This window comes from Garra rufa, chromosome 10, assembly GCF_049309525.1.
Source record: "Garra rufa chromosome 10, GarRuf1.0, whole genome shotgun sequence".
NCBI lineage: Eukaryota > Metazoa > Chordata > Actinopteri > Cypriniformes > Cyprinidae > Garra > Garra rufa.
In genome coordinates this window covers 38,636,774-38,654,280 of record NC_133370.1, presented here as the reverse complement: position 1 = coordinate 38,654,280, position 17,507 = coordinate 38,636,774, and the positions used below count along the sequence as shown (strand labels likewise).

Below are 17,507 nucleotides of genomic sequence, written 5' to 3'. Positions count from 1 at the left end.
CCTACCATTCAGACTGTCTTTGGCACTATGCAACTTTATGAAGTGCATGGCTGTGGCCGTCTCCCCTCTAAGACAGAAATGAGTGCGTGTCTTGAACTCGATGTCTGGCTTGTTTTAGCCCAGTCAGATCACAAGCTTCATGCCCACAGATCTCTGCTTCTCAGTCACTTTAATTTGTCTGGGTCCCAAGATCAATTCAGTCTAGAGCTCCCTGTCTCCCAGTCAGTGAATCACTTTCCTGGTAGCAGCTCTTGACCTGTCTCAAATCACACTGGAACACTCTTCGAACATTCAGAAGCTTGATGTATTATTTAAAGTAGGGTTATCTCATCCCCTCAAGACATTTCAGACAATGCAGGACCTGATGGCAGCCACCTCCTATATGGTTCCGATGGGCCTGCTCCACTTGCGGGCCCTCCAGTATTGGCTAAAAGCCTGCATTCTGTCTCATGACTGGCATCTGGGATGCATCCAACTCAGGGTAAACTGCAGCTGTGTTAGGGCTGTGGCTACTTAAAAGGCCCCTCGGTTGTATCAAACAGGTACTCAGCTGGGACTTGTCTCCAGCAGGGAGGTGGTCATGACAGATGCTTCCAGCTTGGGTTGGGGAGAACTGTGTGAGAGAAGGCCAGTGTTCGGCTCATAGTCCAGCCTGGAGCAATGGCTTACAAGTTGGTCTCGGGTGCCTCCTCATATGAACACAGAGCAACCCGTATTCTCTGAAGGCAGCTGGGCAGGAACCTGGGAGATGAAATAGTATTCCGAGGTGGCATGTCTCCGGGGGAATGGAGACTCCACCCGCAGATGCCTCAAATTATCTGCCATGTCTTAGGGAAGGGAAAAGAAACAGGACGTACCAGCCCATGATCGGCCCACTTTGGCAGAACCTGTCGTGGTTCCCTGGGATGGTACAGCTGCTGTCGGCAGCCCCTTGGTCGATCCCGTTGAGGAAGGATCTCCTTTCTCAGGCAAAGTGGACAATTCAGCGCCCCCAACCTGAGTTGTGGAGCCTATAGATATAGCCCCTCAATAGGAGTCTCATCAGCTTCCCGTAAGGGTCATCAACGGCATCACAGTAAAGACAGTGATTTTGACATCTGTATCTTTCTCTCTCCTTATTCATGTTAGGTAGTATATCCAGCAGCAAGTGCTGTCCAGCATTTCTGGTGTTTGGCAAGTTCCTTGGCACTGTCCTGTTTGATGTTGAATGTTTTCAATTCTTGAACAAATGTCCGCCTCCATCAACGTCCTCTGACAAGAGAAGGTAACCATATCATGTCTTCAGGATCCGACTGTTCTCTATTCAAAGAACATGGCTCCAGTTGGAGTCTTCTTCGGGCAGCAATGATGTGGAGTTGCCATGTGCCATTCCTGCAAGGTACTTCTAGATTAGTTATATAATCAAAATATCAGATTTTTTTTAGGACTTGGTATAGGCATCTCTACTGAAAGATGTCAAGCTTCTTGTTGATACTAACTAATGCCTTTCAGGTCTCATAAAAAATGCTCAAATTCTCTGATCCAAAGTGTCTGTTGGCAAAGGGCGCTACAGAAGCAGTACCACCAGCTCTCAGTCAGTTTTACAGCCGCTACTTCCTTGTTCCAAAGATGGACAGTGGCCCTCGAAGTATTTTTACATTAGTTATATGATCATAATATATATATATATATATATATATATATAAGATCACAACGGCGGTGAACAGGCAAAGTTTGATCTTGATGTAAATGGATGGTAATACAAAATCTGTTTTGAGAGATTACACTACCCAACCCATACCCCTTTGTTCAGTCAATGGCATTCACAAAAATTATCTTCGATATCTTAATTATTAGTGGGGATAAAATGCAGTCTTGCCTGCCCCCAGTAACAATAAAAAAAAAAAAAAAACATCTATATGAAAAGCATGATGATAGTTACAGAAGTTACAGAAGATGTTTACAAAATAATAACTTACCTTGATTGTCAATTTAAACAGTTTACACCCTTTAACTCTTAATGCATTGTATCTGAGCATCACTGAATATGTTCACCCTTTCTAATAGTTGTGTATGAGTCGATCAGTTGTCCTCAGTGTGAAAAAAATGGATCTTAAAATCATATTCACTGTTGTAAAGTGTTAGAAATGTTTGTTGCAGTCACAGTTTTGACCAGCAGGCGTCATTAGCGTGCAGTGAAGAGTGAACCATTTTGCAAAGCAAAATTAATTTGGAAAATGTTAAATTTATTTAAGGTTTCAAAAGGTTTATTTAGTTATATCACTACAGAAAACCAGCCAATTATATAGCTGCACATGCTGTCTTGCAACTGTTACAGTTCTACACCTCAAAACTTGACACATACACTTAAGTAATGGTGACAACTTCAATAAATGATGAGCACAACAAACATTAATAGTGACAAACTGGTAACAACAACAACAAAGCAACAACTCAAGCCTAAAAAAGTTAGAAAAAAAAACTTTAAACAAATTAAAATAATTCTATAACACAGGCCTGTTCAAACTCAGTTCTGGAGGGCTACTGTCCTGCAGAGTTTACCTAAATGTTTGGAAATAAAATAAGCAACTCCGTTGTTGAAGACTTTTATTTTGTCATCTTTGCCGGATGTTGTAGATCTTTATGTTGATGAGCCTTCGCAGTGTCAACGAGTTTAGTTGAGCGGAAGAGGACACCGGTGGAGGGCATTACATGTAACTCCAAATCAACAAACTCCCGTTGTCTTCAAGAGTTTGTCATCAGCTAATCGGAAATGTTTTCCCTTTCTACTTCGCTTCAGCCACAGGTACCAAATCGCTATTTATTGAGGGCAGCGGGTTTCATAACGTAACATAACATGTACGCATGCTAGCTAGTTAGCTAGCATATATAACAAGCAGCACTTTAGTCTTAAGATTTGAGCGAGTAGTTTCTGAACACCATGATGAAGTCAGTGTCATGTTATTAGTCAAGTCCTTGTTGTTATAGCTCACTTGGTATTGGCCATTTGTGTTTATAAAAATGCTGTTTAAAGACATTGATTTGCGTTGATAACAGTGAAAAAACAAATTACGTTTAATAGCTTTAAATGTCAATGGCATACATGTCAAAAATTCTTTCATATCTTGCAATAATCCTAAATACAGACAGACATTAAATTATATTTTCATACCTTTTACATGACAATAAAAATCCAGGTTTGTTAGAAATTAAAATATTTTTCATAAGTGAATGATATTCACCCCTTCATATGGAATGTCTAATATTTCACGGAAATTTTAGTCAGCCTTACTGATACTATTGTGTTCTTGTTAAATGCGTATGCTAACTTTAGATAAAACTTTAATTGTGTGCAAAACTTTTGTTGAGAAATGTATAAATTGTTTTCACACAATAGAAAAATGTAAAGGGGCATCCTTTTGGTTTTACTGTGTGTTGAAATAATCATAGATTTATTGTTTACATTGTGGAATCTCATATTTTGAGATACCACCCAATATGAAAGTTTTAAGTTTAAAGTTATAAAAATGTAATTCTCATGACACAAAAGAAGAAATTGTTGGTTTTGCTGTTTATCATCCCAGGTAACAGTCCAGCTGAGTCACCTCATCAATGCCCTGCACTCTCTGACGGGTTCAGTGAGCAGCAATACTTCAGTCAGTCAGAAAAACAGAGATAACACACCAGAACAAGATCTGAACAGCACAGAGGTAATTACATTCATTTATACACTGATAAATGCTGTATGTGTGTAGGTTATTAAATGAATGATGCCGTTCTGAATCGTAACAATGTTTTTCCTCCTTAAATTCTGCATCTGTGGTGTTGTGCTGAAAAGCCATCACTGACCCTCAGGGATTTAGGTTTGACAGATCTCGGTGTTGGCCGGCTAGATAAGCTGGTGGAGAAACTTCTGCCCTGTGTTACTCAGCAGGAGTCGCTCTCAGACCTGAGGGCTGTGCCAAATATCTGGAGGACTTCCCATCTTTCATCAGATTCATTTTTTCACAACAAACATGGTGAGCCTTAATTAATTAATTTTCGTTAACTTTCTTGATACCAGAGCTAATGACATGAATCATAAGTGTATTTTCTTTTAATTTAGCTAATAAAACGTAGTAAAAACTTATATTGTATTTTGATGATTCCATCCAATTATAATTTGATGAAGCTGTCACTGCAGGTTCCATGCCAAGGTTTAACACTTCTTTAGTTTTCCTGTGCCAAAAACAACTGTCAGTCTTAAATTACACATCTGTAAATGTGACTACTTCAGCCTCCCTTACCGATAGACCTAAAATGATTTTAAAGACCTTTTGTCATTGCGTTCATGCACTCAACAGTTCACACAAAAGTGACTACACCCCTTACATTTCAGCAACCATTTAGTATACATTTTAGTATATCTTGAAATGAAACTTGGATATATTTTAGAGTAGTCAATGTGCAGCTTGTATAGCAGTATATATTTATTGTCCCCTAAAAAAAAATTCTCAAAATACAGCCATTATTGTCAAAACAGCTGGCAACAAAAGTGAGTACACCTTAAGTGAACTTGTCCAAAGTGTCAGTATATTGTGTTAGCACCATTGTTATCTGTCACTGCCTTAATCATCCTCTTTCACTCCTCTCGAGCTGCTGGACGTTAGACACAAGGTGCTTCTCCATCTTACGCTTGAGGATGCCTCACAGGTCATCTTGGTGGTGTGTTTGGGATCATTATCATGTTGGAAAACTGCTGTTCGGCCTAGTTTCTGGAGGGAAGGCATCATGTTCTGCTTCAGAATGTACAGTACATAATGGAATCCATGTTTCTCTTAATGAACTGCAGCACCCCATTACCAGCAGCACTCATGCAGCCCCAGACCATGATGCTACCGCCACCATGCTTGACTGTAGGCAAGACACACTTTTCTTGATACTCCTCACCAGGGCATCGCCACACATGCTGGACACCATCTGAGCCAAACAAGCTTATCTTATGGTCTCATCAGGCCCAGGACATGGTTCCGGTAATTCATGCTCTTGGACAGGTTGTCTTCAGCAAACTGTTTGCGGGATTTCTTGTGAGCCAGTTTCAAATGAGGCTTTCTTCTGGGACAACGCCTATGCAAACCGACTTGTTGCAGTGTGCGGCGTATGGTCTGAGCACTGACAAGCTGACCTTCTACTTCTGCAACTTTTAATGCAATGCTGGCAGTACTCATGCATCTGCTTTTTAAAAGCCAGGTTCTGCACCTGATGCACAGAACGAGTGCTCAACTTGATTGACCCTTGCAATGCCTGTTCTGAATGGAACCCATCTTGGAAAACCTCTGTATGACCCTGACCACAGTAGTGTAACTTGGTTTCAGGGTGTTACTGAACCTCTAATAGCCTTGGCCATCTTTGTGGAAAGCTTGTGGAATTCTTAAATCCTCAGAGAGTTCTTTGCCATGAGATGCCATGTTGAACATCCATTGGTCCATTCATCCAGTATGAGAGAATTGTACTTAAAGCTCCTAATTTTAACTGCTCTCATACAAGATACACAACTTTGTATGGTCCTGTCAATATGGAGTTAGAATTGTTGCATAATTCCAAATAAATACATTATGATCCACAAATAAATGTAAAGCGATTGACAAAAAACAAGCATATACACTAAATAAATAGAATGAGATCCACAAATAAATCTTAGAGTTCCACAAACATGATTTATATTCACAAGTAAAAAAATTCGAATTGCAAATAAAAAACATACTCACAAATATTTTTTTAATCCTACAAACACAACTTCGTCCTGCATTTATATGTGAATCGCGTACTGTGCATTTATAGATCGCTACGCGTATTTGTGGATGGCTCTCTGTGCATTTGTAAATCACTGCGCATATTTGTGGATTGCTGTCTGTGCATTTGTAAATCGCTGCGCGTATTTTTGAATTTTGAAACATTTCAAGCTTCAAGACGCAAACTAATCCACAAATGCATGGACTCCACCCACCTTCTACTTAAGCCAATCAGATACCGGCCACGTGGGGCTGACCAATTGTTGCATGTTCTCGCTCCAACCAATCAGGTTTTTACAGTGACCGTAAGGGGAAACCTTCGGTTCACTTATGTTTGTCTTGGCCACTACATTTAACTCATGGGAACGTGGTATTAATTCGTGGGAACATCATATTATGTTATATGTTATGTCATATTTGTTATTTTCCCCTCCATTTCGATCTACTTAACGTTCTGAATGAAGGTTCTATGACTGGGATATTTACTGGAATGCAGTTCAAAGGTTGAATTTAACATATATTGTATTTTATTTAGTCTAATTAATAGACATATATAGTGTTTCACTGAAGAGTGAATTATTCACGTAGTTTCGTATCCGAGTAAAATAGGCCTACATGACATTCCTTCTATTAACTGATCGTCTTTTTTCCTTATTTGTATTATTATTATCGTCATCATTATTATAATTATTACTATTATTATTATTAGCCTATATTGTATATATTTTTATTTTCGTTTATATTCGTTTCCCCCCTTAACTTTGATCTCTTAACGTTCTATATGGAAATGATACTGTAAAATGCTTGACATATATTATTTGACTTTATGATTGTATTTATGCCTGTGTGTTGCCCATGTTTACATTTACAAATGAAACTACGTGAATGATTCATTCCTCAGTGAAACAGTATAGTATTATATAGTTTAGTCTATTTATTAGACAAAACTAAATACAATATATGTTTAATTCAACCTTTAAACTACATTCCAGTAAAAATCAATCATATAGCAAATATCAAGCATTTACAGTATCATTTCCATATAGAACGTTAAGTAAAGAGATCGAAATCAAGGGGCGAAACGAATATAAACAAAAATAAAAATATATACAATAATAATAGGCTAATAATAATAGTAATAATTATAATAATGATGACGATAATAATAATACAAATACGGAAAAAAGACGATCAGTTAGAAGGAATGTCATGTAGGCATATTTTACTCTGATACGAAACGAAACTACGTGAATAATTCACTCTTTAGTGAAACACTATATATGTCTATTAATTAGACTAAATAAAAGTCAGTAAATATCCCAGTCATAGAACCTTCATTCAGAACGTTAAGTAAAGAGATCGAAATGAAGGGGAAAATAACGAATATGACATAACATATAACATAATATGATGTTCCCACGAATTAATATCACGTTCCCATGAGTTAAATGTAGTGGCCAAGACAAACATAAGTGAACCGAAGGTTTCCCCTTACGGTCACTGTAAAAACGTGATTGGTTGGAGCGAGAACATACAACGATTGGTCAGCCCCACGTGGCCGGTATCTGATTGGCTTAAGTAGAAGGTGGGTGGAGTCCATGCATTTGTGGATTAGTTTGCGTCTTGACGCTTGAAATGTTTCAAAATTCACAAATACGCGCAGCGATTTACAAATGCACAGACAGCAATCCACAAATATGCGCAGTGATTTACAAATGCACAGAGAGCTATCCACAAATACGCGTAGCGATCTATAAATGCACAGTACGCGATTCACATATAAATGCAGGGCGAAGTTGTGTTTGTAGGATTAAAAAAAATATTTGTGAGTATGTTTTTTATTTGCAATTCGAATTTTTTTACTTGTGAATATAAATCATGTTTGTGGAACTCTAAGATTTATTTGTGGATCTCATTCTATTTATTTAGTGTATATGCTTGTTTTTTGTCAATCGCTATACATTTATTTGTGGATCATAATGTATTTATTTGGAATTATGCAACAATTCTAACTCCATATGTCAAGCACACAAAAACATAAACATGATAAATAGGACATGTGGCTTTGCATGGTTAAACAACATACTGCTGTTATCACTTAGGGTGTACTCTCTTTTGTTGCCAGCTATTTTGACAATAATGGCTGTATGTTGTTATTTTCAGAGGACAGTAAATCTATACTGCTACTCTAAAATATATCCAAGTTTCATTTCTATAATATTGTCCCTTTGAGAAGATACTAAAATGGTTGCTGAAATGTGAGGGGTGTACTCACTTGTGAGATACTGTGATTGTGAGGTTACTCATGTTATAAAACTAATTGACCACATCTGATGTATTAACTGTTTCATTTCTCCTTTCCTATTCAGGATTTTCAAGAATGGGTGGTGTTACTCCTGTTTTCTCTAAGCAAAACAAGTCACCTCTCCAAACACTATGTACAGATCTCAAATATTTGCCAAGTAATGTGTACAGTATTTTATTATTCAGTTGTCACGCAATAAACAGGCAACTTCATTTGACATGATCTGTGTTTTTTTTCCCAGCTGATATTTATAAAATATTAATCTTTCATTTTCAGTGTTGGTCCCAAAACGTGGATTTAAAACTCTGAAGTCCAGAACACGCCGTCTACAGGGAGGCTTAGACAGTTCAGTGGAGCCCGAGGGATTTACACCATCATTTATAAAGGTCACCCACACAGCAATACAGTGCTTCCTTTTGTATGATGTTAAGCCTAATGTAGTGTTTATTTACTTGCAACACAAAAATGAGAATTGGCATCAATTACTTTCACCCTCATGTCCAAACCTGTATGACATTTTGTCTTCTGTGGAATACTAACAAGATATTTTAATGACGTAACTAAACAAGACTCATTTCCTGCTGAAACCTAGATGTGTTAAAGGCGACGTTGACTCACATATCAAAATGACCTGTCTGGATCTATGCACAGAAAATTTAGACTTGGTTGTTGTGCAGTACTATTTGATGAGCTTTATGTATGTGCACCGATCAAGTGTTTATATGTGAATACGAGTTGGAAAATTATTTTCAGAACTGTGCTTTCTGCACAAACCTGGGAGTAATCCGTTTTCTTAAGTACATATGCATTTTTTTTTAAAGAAGTATCTTCTGCTCACCAAGCCTGCATTTATTTGATCAAAAGTACAGCAAAAACAGTACAATTTAGAAATATTTTTGCCATTTTAAAAAACTGCTTTCTATTCAAATTTATTTATTCCTTTTGATCAAAGCTACATTTTCAGCATCATTACTCCAGTCTTCAGTGTCATGATCCTTCAGAAAGAATTCCAATATGCTGATTTGCTGTTAAAGAAACATATATTAACATATTATTATGTAACATATAACTGTTATCAGTATTTAAAACAGTACGTTATTTTCAGGATTCTTTGAAAAGAAAGATCCAATGACCAGCTTTTGTAACATTATACACTATACCATACTAAAGCTAAATTCAACTTTGAAATTGCAGGACTAAATTACATTTTGAAAATATTCAATTAGTAAACAGTTATTTTAAATAACAGAATTTTACTGTTTTTGCTGTACTTTGTATCAAATAAATGCAGGCTTGGTGAGTAGAAGAGACTTCTTTAAAAAAACATTTACTGTTCAAAAACTTTTGACTGATAGTGTATGCTTCATTGTAAATGTATTTTTATAAAAGAAAAGGTTTGTATTGCGGTATTAATGTTATTAATGTTTTTGTATATTAGGGTTTCCTTACACGAGACAAAGGGCCAGATGTTGAAACGCTGGACAAGCTCCTTAAAAACAAAAACATTCCTGATGGTCAGCATGATGCTTTTAAGACTGGTTTTGCAGAGGGATTCCTAAAAGCTCAGGCCCTAACACAGAGATCCCAAGGTGAGTCGTCTTAGGGGTTAGAGTTGACAAAAGCTCGATAAAACCCTTTTTTAAATTTTTAAAAAAATAATGTGATCTAGGACCTTTATACAGCACTGTACATACTGAACCCTGACTAAGGTCTATTGTAAACTGAATTATGAAAGTTTCTCAACCTGTTATGATTGTTTCCTTTCTCACTTTATTATTGTATTTAAAAAAACACATCATATTGTAATTTCCAATAGAATCACTGCGAAGGACGCGACTGATACTATTGGTTCTTTTGCTGGTGGGCTTATATGGACTCTCAAAAACACCTTTCTTATCAGGTAAATATTATTTAGAGTCTTCTGCATGTGTGATTCAGTAATCCTGTTTGTCATGTCTACCAGTGTGAATATTAAATTTGAGTCATGAGTGAAAATTTTGGCTTGGATTGAAAATCATTAATGCTCACTTGGCTGGCTTGCCCCTTTCATGCCAGCCACTTTTGTGGCTTTGAGAAAGCTGTGTGTAGTGCTTTGTGTGTGTTTGTGTGTGTTTGGGGTGTGAACTATAATATAACCATTCCCGACAGTGCGATTCCGAACCACATCAGGCCTGGACTCAGCAGTGGACCCTGTCCAGGTGAAAAACGTCACCTTTGAACATGTGAAGGGTGTAGAGGAGGCCAAGAACGAGCTGCAAGAGGTGGTGGAGTTTCTACGCAACCCACAGAAGTTCACTGTTTTGGGAGGAAAGCTGCCTAAAGGCAAGAACACACTTTTGCTAAAAGGCACCAAGCCAGAGCCATTTAAATAAATAGATACAAATTTGCACACCTTCCCACTTTCCTATCCAGTAGAAGTAGCCTAAGTGACCACGTGTCTCAATCTTTAAAAAGATTCAAAGATACATCACAGCAGTCCATATTTCATTTTACATTTTCTTTTCGCAGGAATCTTGTTGGTTGGGCCTCCAGGTACAGGAAAGACCCTGTTAGCCCGTGCTGTGGCAGGTGAGGCAGATGTGCCGTTCTACTACGCATCTGGCTCGGAGTTTGATGAGATGTTTGTTGGTGTTGGTGCCAGTCGAATCAGAAACCTTTTCAGTGAGTACCTAGCGAATCCTAAATCAAGCATGACTGTTTATAGATGAGGTCATACTATGTGCCTGATTCTTAGTTCTTAGTTAGCCAAAAGAGCTCTCCTATGCCTTATTAGTGAATTAATGATTGCATGTATTAATGCAGTTCTCCTGCATTTGTTCTCTAGGGGAAGCTAAAGCCAATGCTCCTTGTGTTATCTTCATTGATGAGCTGGATAGCGTTGGAGGAAAGAGGATTGAGTCCCCCATGCACCCCTATTCTAGACAGACAATCAATCAGCTTCTAGCAGAGATGGATGGGTGAGCTATGCTACTCAGTGACTCCACTGCAACTTATGACGGCACTCTGTTTTGAGTTTCTTTCACTAATTTTTGGTGTTTAACATATGCAGGTTTAAGCCAAATGAAGGCGTCATCATAATTGGAGCAACAAACTTCCCTGAAGCTTTGGATAAGTGAGTAGATTATTTTTTTACATGTCTTTTTAAACACAAAGTTATATCGTTTTATAATATATCAAAAGATAATAAAATGTATGTACATTGAGTTTATTTATTTTGACTATAATGTTTGCTCAAACATTTGAATACTTTCTTATTCCCTAGTGCTCTGATCCGGCCAGGCCGTTTTGATATGCAGGTCACTGTTCCCAGACCAGATATAAAGGGCCGCACTGAAATTCTGAAGTGGTACCTTAAAAAAATTAAAGTTGACACTGGTAAGTTTTAAAATGTACATTTTATGATTCTGAAATGTTATTGTTGAAAGGTAAAAAAGTAATAGGAAAGTAATTGTTCTTAAGGATTGTTGTATTTTCTGGTCATCAGCCGTGGAGGCAGAGGTCATTGCTAGAGGAACGGTGGGGTTTTCTGGTGCTGAGCTGGAGAATCTTGTTAATCAGGCTGCGCTAAAGGCAGCTGTGGATGGTAAAGACATGGTGACCATGAAGGAGTTGGAGTTTTCTAAAGACAAAATACTGATGGGTAGGTATTTCTAATTCATTCTGCAGGATGAAGTTAACTTTACTGCTCATATTAGACACATGCACCTCTAAATTAAAATACTCTGTCATTTTTTGGTCATACATTTAAAAGTAATACATCTTTCAAATCTGTAAAGACTCTACATTTATTTGTGTGTACTCAGAATAACAACACAGCATTGCACTTTTGCAAAATAATAAAAGCAAACAGGATGCGCTTTGTGCCATCTCGGTCTCTGTCAATTTGAGCGCCAAATTTTGAAAATACTTGCCTTACAGACATGGAAAAAAAAAAAATATATATATATATATATATATATATATATATATATATATATATATTTATATATTTATATATATATATATATATATATATATATATATATATATATATATATATATATATATATATATATATATATATATAAGAGAGCAAAGTCTCTACTTTTAAATTTACCAACTCAAATAGAAAAATATTCTTAGATTATGTAATCTTAATGAAACATGCATGCGTGTGCATCACTACTGCGGTGATGAGTCTCATCATTATGATATATGGTTTATTTACTAATGCTTAAAATTAACGACTACTAGTCGACAAGAAAAATCTTTAGTGGAGGGCAGCATTACATAAAATAGATGCAGACAAAGTCAAAAATGCACCATCACAGAAGCGTTGTTTTGTTTTGCCCTCCAAAATAATTTTGGCTGAAATGTGTTATTTTGCTGTTTCAGTTGAATATTTTCAGATGTTAAAATTTCAGTGCATCACGTGTTTTCCATAGAGGGCTTGCACTTACATCACGCTTTAGTCAGTTATGAGGCCATATTGGAGATATTCGGATGTAAACAACAGCATTGATGGCATGATTAATGTACTACTGAATATATTGTACTGCTAATATATGCTGTCTAAACCACGGAAACACAAACACAAATGCTGTCAAGATTCTTGCCCTGGAAATCCTGGTTCAGTTTGGCCAACCGCGAATGCCTTTTGTTCCTCAGTTTTTTTGCACTATTCTCCTTGATTTGTTATAATTTTTGTCAGTCTGTAGTACTCTAAGTGGTTTTCCTTGTCCGACCAATTAGCACAGCCCAAAACATGACAATAATTGATCATTTTCAGTGGCAATAATCAGCTAAATTTGCGAATTGCATTCGGTTCAGTGGTATTGTTTATGTTCAGTGCTGCCAATATGGCCAATTGATGATGTGTCGTGAAAATTCACTTTAACATTCACTTTTCCTTTCTGCAGGGCCGGAACGCAGGAGTGCAGAGATTGACAAGAAGAATAAAGAGATCACAGCCTATCACGAGTCAGGCCATGCTATTATTGCATATTACACCAAAGACTCCATGCCCATAAATAAAGCCACTATTATGCCGAGAGGCCCCACTTTGGGTCATGTAAGTACATTTTAATTGATTATGACAATCTACTTTAAAAGGGCTCATCTTTTCACTCTGGGTTGAAACTAAAGTCAGCGTAAGAACATTTTACAGATCTGAGCTAAATGTGTATTTCAGGTGAGAGCCAGTCAGCCTTGATTTAGTCCCAGTATTTTTGTTCTCTTCTCTATTAGGTGTCCATGCTTCCAGAGAATGACCGCTGGAGTGAAACTCGTGCTCAACTTCTGGCCCAGATGGATGTCAGCATGGGCGGCCGAGTGGCTGAGGAACTCATCTTTGGCAGTGAAAATATCACCACTGGTACGTTGCGGTACTGTTTGCTCTGGTGTTGCAGTGTCATTCAAAATGTTTACTATCCTAGATAAAAGGCCGTATGATTATATTATAGAGTGACTCAGCTGTATGAATGTTTATTGTACAGCCAAACCAAAAATTATTTAGACACTAGATGTAATTTTTTGATATTTTTTTACTAGTGGATGCAAGACAATATAGTTAATTTATGTAAGTCAGGATAGCAAAATAAAGTAAACTGTGACATTGTACCCAAAAATTCTTCATACAGTGGACTACCAGTAAAATTGGGACAAAATTTTTTATTTGACACTTTGACCTGTTGTTACATAGCTTTCTATCAAAGATATCTGACATTATCAAGATTCATTTGTTCTGACACGGTTTAAATCTTGAGTTCTTGTCATAATTTATTACCATTTTTGAAACTACTGTGATTAAACTGAAAATGTAAGAATTTTTGAAGGTGTCTGAATAAATTTAGGGTTTGACTAATTTATTTGATTATAAATTATGACACAGCTTAAGTACTTTTCATATATTATTAAATGTGAGAAATGTTGTAGGAGACTTTACATCACATTTTTCAAATATGTGAGAGGTTACTGCATGAGTAGTAAATACAATAAAATTATGCTAATCACTTATTTCTATTTGTTTCATCTGCGTAATGTTTTGTTGTTTTTACATAGGAGCATCAAGTGATTTTGACAGCGCTACAAAAATAGCCAAAATGATGGTGACAAGGTTTGGCATGAGTGAAAAGGTTTGTCATATTTAGCAAATTGACTTAGCTTACTGAATATACTTGTGTAAATACATGTGGTGTTTCCGCAGGGTCTTAAAAAGTCTTAAATGTAGTTATATCAAATTTATTGCCATAAAAATTCTTAAATTGTACAAGAACGTCTTAATTATGATTTCAAGAGGTCTTACATTTAGGGACAGAAATACTAGAATTGCAATAATGAATAATGATATGATTTTGAGGTATGCACCGAATATTCAGCAACCGAAATTATTCAGCTGAAAATGCCAAAAAAAAAAAAAAACTCTTTCTGTGTTCGGGAATAAGTGAAAAGGCAAAATAAATTATACAGAACAATGACGTGACGCGATCAAATAGAGGCACGCACTAATGCAGCGAACATGTCGGCAATGTAGAAGCATTTAAAACTATCCGAGAAATACGCAAAAATCATTAAAAGCCCCGACAGCATGAGACGGTTTAGAACTGCATCGAATGCCTTCGATGTTTTTGGTTACTGTATGATGACTGAAATTGCAAAATGGCCTTGTTTGCCAGGGTTCAAAGTCCAAAGCGTGAAGAAAATCTGTGCTGAAACAACGTGATGAGAAACATTCATAAATCTGCTGCTGTGAGCAAAAAGTAGTACTGAGTTCGTCTTGTGGGTTTCCGCCAAAATAAAAGTCAACATTCATAAATGTTAGCATTGTAATTTTACTGTTGTTCAAAATACATGGGGGGGGGGGGGGGAACACGAAAAAAAATGTGTTCGGTAATCGGCCTTTGGACCAGTGTTAAATTTTGTTTGGCTTCGGCCAAGAATTTTCATTTTGTGAATATAAGCGCTGCACGCTTCAAAGTCAAGTTATGCTCTGCTTTGTGAACTGCCATTACCGGGGAAACGGTTATATTTCTAACGTTCCAAAAGCGCCACCTGCTGGCAGAGAATGAATTTGCCTTTTCAATAATTGCTTAAATTAATATAGAGTATATATTACTTTTGACTCGTTAACTTTTTTTTGAATAAAGGCTGAAGTTTTATTTTTTTGTAAACTTGTATCTGAACTGTAAATAATGCTTTTTACAGTCATTTTACAGTTCAAGGTTATTATAGACCATAGACGGCACGTATGGTATTAATTTTATTTGTGCAGGTCTTAAAATCCTGCAGATACTCTGTTTTATGTACTTTTTTAAAGAGTTGGGTGTATTCGAACTTATTGTTGTGAAGGACCCCACATAAAGGCCTGTTTATGTTGTGTAAGGACAAATTTTAAGCAGTAAATAAATGTAATGCATGTTATTTTCTAATTTAATTAATTTTGTTACTGTTCTATACTAAACATAAAACAAAAGTTTATTTCAAATGTAACTTAACTTTCAATGAGTTTTTGAATAAGAGCTTTGAAAAGTTTTTCTTCAGAGCTATTGACTTATTTAATTTTTCTCTTTTTTTGTTATAGTTGGGCGTCATGACATATGCTGACCTTACCAAGCAAAGTCCAGAAACTCAGGCAGCCATTGAACATGAAGTCAGGATACTGCTGAGGGTAAATTGTCTAATTCTAATTCTGTCCTCAAATTACTACTGCAACATTTCATTTTTAAACCCTCAACAGCCTGCTGATAACATTTCTTGATACCAGCTACCAGTTTTTCCAATTTTTGGCTCACATATTTGTTCGAATACTTCTAGGATTCCTACGAGCGTGCTAAAGTGCTCCTAAAGTCTCGTTCTAAGGAACACAAAATTCTTGCCGAGGCTTTACTGCAGTATGAGACGTTGGATGCCAAAGAGATCCAGCTGGTCTTAGAGGGAAAGGCAATAAACGGCAGATGAGTGCTCACTAGGACCTTCAGGCGGTAGGGAAAGGACATTGGAACCCTAAAAGACATGAATGTACATATGCAACCAAGAGCTTGGTAGGCCAACACACCTCCATTGGTAAAGATGTATTTTTTTTTTCTGAGCCAGATCTCTAAACTTTCGGTTCCATTCGGTTTCGGTTTTATATGCTTGGGATGTGAGAATTCAACTCATTTAGAATCTATCTCAGTTTTTTTCTGTACCATTCACTGTAGGTGCTGCCTTATTTGTAGTGGAGCAGAAGCTGATTCTGAATAAATCATTAAGCTGTAAGCACCAGTCCAGTTTACTATAAAGTTAGGAACAATTTGCTGTTAATGGTTTCTGACAGAGCCAGGCTGAGCATATGTTACATGGTGGCCTTTGAGAAATGTAAGGGAATGTATTTTTCACTGAGGGACTATGGAATGTTTCAAAGCACTTTGCTACTGGGACATTTATATTAATTGTGTGATACATATCATAATGTCTGCTTGTGAACAATGCTGTTTCAAAATACATTTAGTCACAATAAGTTAATACATCAAAACCATGTTATTAGATAAACTTTCCAACAACAAATTCCAAGTCACCCAGTAATCAATGTACTTCTGTAGTTTAAGCTCTATTTCTGCACTTTCATGAACCACGCAAGACTATTTTTATACCATCTAGAGTATTACATGTTTCATGTTATAGGTTGTTCTCTTGCATCAATTTGATCATAGATGGCAATCATAGAACAAAAGGGAGAGTAAAATGTAATATTAATTTCAATTTCATCATTTCTTGGGTTCCAGTGGTTTATTCAGCTTTATTCTACATATTATTTATTCATGTACAGTAGCTCTACATCTATGAGTTTACCTTGCCCTCATGTATGTTTGCCTTTTACCCAAGCTCGTTTTAGTTGTGTATATACAGTATATATTTATAACCAATGAAAACGAGGATATTGTATCATTGTGTATATAAGTGTATTAGATTGGTTTTAGTCTGGTTTGAGTTCTGCTTGGTTTGTAATTTAAAAATATTTTCTTTTGATGCTGTTGCACAATAAATAATAAATGGGAGCTGAACTGAATAAAGGAAACAATTCTGCATAACTGTTATTTTCATGTATTGTGACAACTTCTGCATGCAATAACATTATCATATACACAGCCACACCAGTCTAAACGAAATGCTTAATTTTATGACGAAAATGCAAGTAGTGCAAAAGTTGGTTAGGATATTGCTAACGAGTGTTTCTTTTGTTGATATGTGGTTGTTGTGGTTGATAGGGAGTTCTTGATAGTTGCTTACTGGCCCAAAGTAAGTCTGAGGATTTTCTTTCATCTTTAAAACACAAATGAAGATATTTTTAATGAAATCCAAGATTTCTGTTCTTCCATTTGAAGTCAGTCTACTCAACATTTGATAGTTCAAAAGGTTCATATTTAGGTTGTAAAAGAATTTCACTTCACTTTGCATCAATATGACAGGTTACATGTTACCTACTACTAATACTT

The 17,507-nt window shown here is 36.5% G+C and overlaps 1 protein-coding gene across 1 annotated transcript; it reads left to right on the top strand.

Annotated features, from left to right (window-relative positions):
• The first annotated feature begins 2,648 nt into the window (after positions 1–2,648).
• On the top strand, positions 2,649–16,168 carry yme1l1b (YME1-like 1b). The gene is made up of 18 exons (XM_073848709.1): positions 2,649–2,785; positions 3,564–3,689; positions 3,818–3,998; positions 8,120–8,212; positions 8,332–8,441; positions 9,494–9,644; positions 9,872–9,955; positions 10,204–10,377; positions 10,564–10,716; positions 10,880–11,012; positions 11,105–11,167; positions 11,318–11,430; positions 11,540–11,695; positions 12,954–13,105; positions 13,282–13,408; positions 14,095–14,168; positions 15,614–15,700; positions 15,847–16,168. Exons 1-18 carry the CDS (start codon positions 2,753–2,755, stop codon positions 15,988–15,990), a joined length of 2,154 nt encoding a protein of 717 aa, XP_073704810.1. The 5' UTR covers positions 2,649–2,752; the 3' UTR covers positions 15,991–16,168.
• The last annotated feature ends 1,339 nt before the right edge of the window (positions 16,169–17,507 follow it).

Bases quoted from the DNA above. Each gene is read 5' to 3' on its own strand.
- yme1l1b (XM_073848709.1), top strand. From the start codon at position 2,753: ATGTTTTCCCTTTCTACTTCGCTTCAGCCACAG. The intron at 9,956-10,203 runs GTAAATATTATT...CATTCCCGACAG, and splicing joins AAAAACACCTTTCTTATCAG to TGCGATTCCGAACCACATCA. The intron at 13,106-13,281 runs GTAAGTACATTT...CTTCTCTATTAG, and splicing joins GAGGCCCCACTTTGGGTCAT to GTGTCCATGCTTCCAGAGAA.